Consider the following 7,849-nt stretch of genomic DNA (forward strand, 5'->3'; position numbering starts at 1 on the left):
TGTGTGTGTGTGTGTGTGTGTGTGTGTGTGTGTGTGTGTGTGTGTGTTTCTCTCTGTTGCCCTGGCTGTTCTGGAACTAGCTCTGTAGACCAGGCTGGCTTCAAATTCATAGAGATCCACCTTTCTCTGCCTCCCAAGTGCTGGGATTAAAGGCATGTGCCACACCACGCAGTTTAACAGTGGCTTTTGGTTGCAGCTGCTTTCTAGGAGAAAAGAAAAAGCTTTATGCTCTCTTTCACAAGTTGGGAATTTAGCTGGGTAGGGTCTTGCCCAGAGGGCACCCTTCTCTTTATTTCAGTGCAGAAAAGGCCTCTACTTAATGGCACTAGTCTCCTTGGAAACCTCTTCCAGTATGTGCCCTGGCTGTAACATTAAGCTTCTTGGTGCTCTTTTTCTCTCTAAACTGCACATTTTGCATTTCTTTCTGCCCCACTTGTTCTTTTTCGTTGTAGACCTGCAGAGGCACTATCCGTAATACCTCGGCCATAGACTGAACAAACATTATGTAGTCTTGAAATTTGCTTCACTGAAGAAATTAGGTCATTACTTTTAAATTTAGCCTCTGGCAAGTTCTCACGACATGGACATTCGCCAGAATATAACAGGAATGGTCTCCAAGTTAGATGCTGTTAATGGCCTTGCCTTCCGAATCACTCTCAGCGCTACTCTCTTCCAGGCTCCTACTAGAAAGTAGAGTTTAACATCCAGCTGCTTCTCTATCCCCAAGTGCCAAAATCTTCCACATTCCTCCAACGTGGTCAAGTTCCTTAGAGCAACAGCCAATCTCTGCTACCAACCTCTGGGTTAGTTACTTTTCTGTTGTGGTGCTAGAACACCATGACCAAGGCAGTTTATCAACGGAAGGGTTTATTTGGCCTTACGGCTCCAGAGGGATTTAAAAACAAAAATCATGGCAGGAGGTAGAGTAGCAAGCAGAAGGCATGGCGGCCGGAGCAGGAAGCTGAGAGCTCATATTCTAAACCCTAAGCGGGACGAAGAAAGAGTGAACGGGAAGTGGGAAAATGCTATAAACACCCGAACTCTGTCCAAGGTGATGTACTTCCTCAATCAAGGCTCCACCTCTCAAAGGTTCCATCCTCCCCCCAGACTGGGGAGTTCCAGTGTTTTGGGGACCCAAGTGTTCAAACACCCGGGCTTAGGGGGAACATTTCTCATTCTAAGGGCCACACGAGCCTTCCGTTTCCTCTCGTGTGCTACATAGCCTAATGGTGTGCAAGGAGTAAGCTTGGCCCCAAGGGAGCTGTCTCCAGGGGTCGGCCCTGGCTGATGGGCAGCTCTTCCAAAGAGCTTTATCGGATGCTGCACACTAACCAGAGGACCCCAGGACATTTGCCAGACCTCATTGTAGCTCCCCATTTTACAGCAGTGTTGCACCTGAAGGTTGAGGGCACCTGGAGTCTTCCCCTCTCTCTTCTTTCCCCTTTTCTTCTCTTTCCACCAGGCCTCTCTCATTTTTGTTTGCAGGCCAGGGCATTTTGAATGTGACCTTGGGCATTTACATTCTTCCTCTAGAGAAGCTAGGGGCCGCCCTGGAGCGTTCTTAAAGCTAATAATGTTCTTAAAGCTTTCTAGATATTTCCAGCATTTCTAAAACTCCAGGGAAATTGTATACAGATGCCCTTTGGCTTCTCGATGGCATCACAACCTGATAAACCCACTGTGGGCTCTCCGTATCAATAGCAGAAAATACGTTTGCAGGGTGTGGGTGGATAACAGCGCTTGCCACGCAAGCAAGAGGACCCGAGTTCAGACCCCCCACACCCACATAAAAGCCAGCCATGGCTAAGTGTAGTTGTATTCCGAGCATGGGGGTGGGGGTGGAGTAGAGACAGGTAGCTGGTACTGACAGCCAGCCAGCCTAGCCAAAACTGCAAGCCTCGGGTCTAATGAGAGACTGTCTCAAAAAATAAGACAGGGCGTGGCAGAGGAAAAGGCCTGGCGTTCTCCCGTGGCTTCCACATATGAACGCAGAGGTGCATGTCCTCATACACGTGGGAGCACATACACCACACACACTCGAGCACGCGCGCGCACGCGCGCACACACACACACACACACACACACACACACACACTTATCTTTAGGCATTGTGGTATCAGTCCTAGCTACTCTGGAAACTATAGCCCAGGCTCACTGAGACCAAGAGACCCATCTAGGCAGCTCAGAGCTGCCCCACACCCGGCTTAAAAAGCACACAGTCTGTAGTGTTGGTTGTTTGCGCCGTGGCAGAGGGCAGAAATCCAGAGCACACTTCCTCCTCCATGCATGTTACCATCACACTAGCCAAAAGCCGATCCACCGTAGCTCCGAGACCGCTCACATTTACCTGAAGTCCAATTGAACAAGACGCATGGCTAGTATCACATCATTTACTGTCCTCACGAGAATCAGGAAAATCTAGTTCTGTTAGATGTATCTTGGGTAAAATTGGACACGTTGATTTTTGTTTAACCACAGTTATGTATTTATTTAGATATTTATTTATTTATTTATTTATTTACATTCTGTTTGTTTTTTAACATACAAAGTCTGTGGGGAGGACTCCTGGGAAGCAGGGAGTTGAGGAACTGTGTGGTATCTGTTTCCTCTTGGTCTTGTCTCCTCTGGCAGGTGGCAGGCCTTCCAGGCTGTGGTGTCAGAGCAGAGACAGGCTGTGGACTCAGCTCTCCGAGTCAACAACTACTGCGTGGACTGTGAGGAGACCAGCAAGTGGATCATGGACAAGACGAAGGTTGTGGAGTCTACAAGGGACCTTGGGCAGGATCTGGCGGGTGTCATTGCCATCCAGCGGAAGTTGTCAGGGTTGGAGCGGGATGTCATCGCCATCCGGGACCGTGTGAGCGCCCTGGAACGCGAGTCACAGCACTTGATGGAGTCACATCCTGAGCAGAAAGAGGACATTGGCCAGCGGCAGGCAGATGTCGAGAAGCTGTGGAAGGGCCTGCAAGACGCCTTGCAAGGTCAGGAGCTCTCCTTAGGTGAGGCCAGCAAGCTGCAGGCTTTCCTGCAGGATCTGGATGACTTCCAGGCCTGGCTGTCGATGGCCCAAAAGGCGGTGGCCTCTGAGGACATGCCTGAGTCACTCCCAGAGGCTGAGCAGCTCCTGCAGCAGCATGCAGCCATCAAGGAAGACATCGATGCGCACAGAGACAATTACCACCAGGTCAAGGCCTCTGGGGAGAAAGTGATCGAAGGCCAGAAGGACCCAGATTACCAGCTCCTGGGCCAGCGCCTGGCGGGCCTAGATACGGACTGGGATGCCCTGCGTCGGATGTGGGAGAGCCGAGAGCACTCCCTCACCCAGTGCTTGGGCTTCCAGGAGTTCCAGAAAGATGCCAAGCAGGCTGAAGCCATCCTCAGCAACCAGGTAGGGAGGAGCGTCCAGGGCTGGGGCCCAGGAGTCCCTCAGGAGACTTGCTAGTGGTGAGCTATTCATAGTCACCAATTAAAGAAACTCCTCTGTGTCCTTTCCTCATCATGTCCCCTTCTGGTCCCATGCCCCAGGCTGTCTGTCATTTGGAAGCTAGAAAAGGCAAACTTGCCCTGAATTTACTACCCTTTCCTGTAGTTTTCACCGCTGTCCATGCTCCCCACTTTGGGTGGGAATGAGGGGCCAGGGCAGACAGCAGAGCCTTCTCTTTGCGCTGCCCTAGGCCTACACTGTGGTCCGCACAGCTGCCCCTGGCGCTCTTGCTTAGCTCCTGCTCAGGCCTCCTCTGGAAACTTGCTTTAACAGGAATACACTCTGGCTCACCTGGAGCCCCCAGACTCCCTAGCAGCTGCGGAGGCCGGCATCCGAAAGTTTGAGGATTTCTTAGTGTCTATGGAAAACAACCGGGAAAAGGTCCTGAGTCCAGTGGACTCTGGAAACAAGCTGGTGGCTGAGGGCAACCTGTATTCAGACAAGATCAAAGAGAAGGTGCAGCTGATTGAAGACAGGTACTCCCTACCCCTAGGACCATGAGGCCCTGTGCTACAGTGGGGTGGGGGTGCTGGGCAAGGACCCCAGGCTCGGTGCTAGTGTGACCGTCCTTCACTTCCCAGACATAAGAAGAACAATGAGAAGGCCCAGGAGGCTACAGTTCTCCTAAAAGACAACCTGGAGCTTCAAAACTTCCTCCAGAACTGCAAAGAGGTGAGGCCAGGGAACAGGGTGCTCCTTAGATGTCAGTCTGAAGCGCCCAGAGGTGGGAGGCCAAAGGACTCCTGTCTCGCTCAAGACTGGTGCCATTTCATGAGTTGAGGGCTTGGGGTACTTAGCTCAGGAATCTTTGAAGCCTTTTGTCCTACAGCTCTTTCCTACCCCTAACCCCAAGTCAGAAGTCATGCTTTGATTTGCCCGATCTAGGACTAGATTTCTTAAAGAGTGGTGTGAGAGCATTCAGGACGGGGAACACCTGGAGCCTAGGCAGGGCTCTCTGTGTATTCATCCGCACAGCACCCTGCTGACGCTGACTTGAAATCTGTAATGCTTTTTTGGACATCTTCATTTTTGTCCTGGACCCTGGAATTATGGAACAAGTCTCAAGCCTGGCACAAGTAGCATATCAGGCACCCTGACGGCAGACAGAGAGTCTGCTGATGGGACTTCCCACATGCAGTCGGGCTTTGGGCTTTCTCTTGGTTAGATGGAAAGCTTTTTCCCTTGGTACAAGCCAGGCTTGGCATGGTGCCAGGCCATTTCGGAACTATTGGACTTATAACACCCCTTCAACCCTTTATTAATTATGGTTGCTTTTAACCTCTTCTTCATGTAACATTTTCCTGATGTTTATTAATTATTTATCACCCCACTGTCAGGATGGAATCCTCCATCTACCCATCTACTAAGGATGTGCTGAGTTACTACAGTGTCTCAGGCCTTGTCCTAGGTCCCGGGACTGTGGGAAGAACAAACTATCTCACACCACACATGCTCTAGTAAGAAAGACATGGGTAGCCCCTGTACCTTCTCCTTCTGGAGCTAGCAATAGGAGAGTCAAAACCCTGCCCTGCCAAAAAGGTACACTCAGAAACCATAGGGCTCACTCTTTCTGCCCACAGCTCACTCTCTGGATCAATGACAAGCTGCTGACATCTCCAGATGTCTCCTACGATGAAGCTCGCAACCTTCACAACAAGTGGATGAAACACCAGGCCTTTATGGCAGAGCTGGCTTCACATCAAGGGTGGCTTGAGAACATTGACGCGGTGAGTAGAGGCTTGGGAGGTAGGTGGCTCTCTGCTCAGATACACTCCTCTGGCTTGGGCTTCATTCATGACACAGACTCTGTCCCGAAGCCTTCTGAACAATACAGAGCTCGGCAGGGAAAGATAAAACCTCCTCGAAACAGTCATGAAACCTTTAGTGTTCCTGCGATAGCTAGGCTCGTTAAACCTGGTCAGAACAGTTACGCTTCAGCAACCAGTACCCGGAGGGCAGTAATTTCTGTTAGCCCTCCCAGTAGTGTGCTCTCCATTGTTTGGATGGGCAAATCTACCAGGAAGCAGCTGTTCGCAGCCTCCGTAGATGAAACCGTGGGACCCATCTGTCCTAGGCTCGCCGGTGGCATAGATCAAAGTGTGGCAGTGGTCACACCTGGGAATCCTGTTCCTTTGCTTTCCCTGCTGTGGCTGTTCAGGAAGAAGTAGGCTCGGTGTCTGCATGAAGCCATGCCTAGTAGTTGGTTAGGGCATAGCCTCGGGAGCCAGACTGACGTCTCTTCCCTGCTCTCAGCTCTTCCTCTCTGACACGAGGGTAGCTCTCACCAGCTGAGCTGTGGGTATTGCACAGACAAGGCACTGAGGATAGTGTTTGGCAATTGTGAGGCCATTGATAATTCTGACTACTATTAATAGGACATATGTCTAGAGCCAAGTCCTTTATACTGTCCACACCCCAAACATAGACATTTATACAGGGGAAACGAGGTCAGGCAACCTTAGTGACCAACCTATTCCCTGAGGCAAAAACATTACTTCTGGAACTCGGAAGGGATTCCAATGCTGTGGGCACCTGGATCTGATTTGTTTGTTAGTTTATTCATCATTAATTTTTGTTTATGACACAGGATTTTGCCCTGTAGCCCAGGCTGGCTTCGAACTTATGATCTTCCTGCTTCATAGATTACTGCTGTGTGCCACTCACGACACCTTGCTCCTGGGTGGATTTTGAAATATTCTTTTTATGTCTTGCCTAGAAAAGGGGTAACCAGGGATTAAGCCTTCACCATTCAGTTAGACCTCCTCCCTTCTTTTTATATTTTAATTTGAGATGGGGTTTCACTAAGTTGCCAAAGTTAACCTTCACTGCATTTGTCAGGCTGACCATCAGCTCACTATCCTCCTGCCTCCAGTTTCTGAGTGCTAAGGTTCTAGGCCTGCCAGGCCTGCCTCCTGAATGAACTTTGGATTTTCATTTAGTATCAGCCTCCTTCCCCATGCTTGGATCTCTCTAAGGCATTTGCCCAGACAGTGTAGATAACTTTAGAGGTTCGGCATGTGTTTTTGTGGGGCATGTTGGAGGCCTCCCCTCAGGATTTCTCGCACAACCACCTGGGGTTGGGGCCCTTAGAGGCCACTGAAGCCCTGGGTTAGCTCTCCCCCTCCCCCCACAGGAAGGGAGGCAGCTGATGGAAGAGAAGCCGCAGTTCAAGGATGTGGTGTCAGAAAGGCTGGAAGCCCTACACAAGCTCTGGGACGAGCTGCAGACCACCACGAAGGCAAAGACGGAGCAGCTTTCGGCTGCCCGGAGCTCTGACCTGCGTCTGCAGACCCACGCTGACCTCAACAAATGGATCGGCGCCATGGAGGACCAGCTGCGGTCAGACGACCTGGGCAAGGATCTGACCACCGTCAACCGGATGTTGGCTAAGTTGAAGGCACGTGAACGGGCTGTTAGACTCAGAGTGGAACCCTGAAGTTGGCGCTCCTCTGTTCCCCTTAGTTTGACTTGTTTGTATTAGGCAAAAATGCCTCCCAATTCAGAAGACCCCTTTGCAGTGGGTCAGACAGGAATCCAGTCAAAAGACACATGAGAAATGTAGGAGGGGAGGCATCCAGGGAAACATCTGGAGGAGGCTGCGCTTTAAATGGGCCTCAAAGATGGAAGATGGATGGGGTGGGTAGATGGAGGCCCCTGTCCAGGTGTCTCCGACAGTACTGACACTGTTTCCTGTGTCCCAGCGAGTGGAGGACCAAGTGAATTTGCGGAAGGAGGAGCTGGAGGAACTTTTTGCCGAGGCGCCCTCGCTGGGAGCGGAGGCAGGAGACACAGACATGAGCATCGAAAAGCGGTTCCTGGACCTCCTGGAACCTCTGGGGAGGAGGAGGAAGCAGCTGGAATTATCCAAAGCCAAGCTACAGATCAGCCGAGACTTAGAGGATGAGACGGTGCGTGGGCTACAGTCTCTCTACCCCAGGGGTGGGGGTGGGGGTGGGGGTGGGGGGACCGAGGCGCCAGCTGCCGTGGGGGTAGCTGGCTGCTGTCCAGAGCAATCCTGGCAGCGGATGACTGGTCATCTCGTCCCTTATCTCATAGGGCTACTGTAGTGATTGCACTGAGTAGAAAATCAGGGCGGCGGGTACTTTGTGAGTGAGGGGGGAACTTACCAGCCACTCCATAGTACTCCTGGGGAGACTGAGACCAAGAGCCCGCTTTGGGAGCTGCAACAAGTTATTTGAACCTTACTTTGAAATACCCTGTCTGTAAAATGGGGTGGGGGGCAGTGGGGGTGACCCAGAGGGGGTATTGAGAAGAACCAGGCACCCATCTAGCTCTTTATGGGAAAGGACGGCTGTCTTCAAAGATGGTCACACTGTGCGCCCCCTCCCCCCCCCCCCCCCCCCC

At 51.5% G+C, this 7,849-nt stretch overlaps 1 protein-coding gene across 1 annotated transcript in view; it reads left to right on the forward strand.

The window, feature by feature from the left end:
* The window catches only part of Sptb (spectrin beta, erythrocytic), a 117,409-nt gene that overhangs the window by 82,883 nt on the left and 26,677 nt on the right, over positions 1–7,849 (forward strand). The window contains exons 16-21 of the mRNA XM_055595459.1: positions 2,632–3,388; positions 3,758–3,960; positions 4,066–4,156; positions 5,065–5,211; positions 6,618–6,881; positions 7,186–7,392. Of these exons, the coding sequence (XP_055451434.1) occupies positions 2,632–3,388; positions 3,758–3,960; positions 4,066–4,156; positions 5,065–5,211; positions 6,618–6,881; positions 7,186–7,392 (1,669 nt within the window). The remainder of the gene's footprint in view (positions 1–2,631; positions 3,389–3,757; positions 3,961–4,065; positions 4,157–5,064; positions 5,212–6,617; positions 6,882–7,185; positions 7,393–7,849) is intronic.

Source organism: Psammomys obesus, unplaced genomic scaffold, assembly GCF_907164565.1.
Source record: "Psammomys obesus unplaced genomic scaffold, mPsaObe1.curated_primary_1811, whole genome shotgun sequence".
Taxonomy (NCBI): Eukaryota; Metazoa; Chordata; class Mammalia; order Rodentia; family Muridae; genus Psammomys; species Psammomys obesus.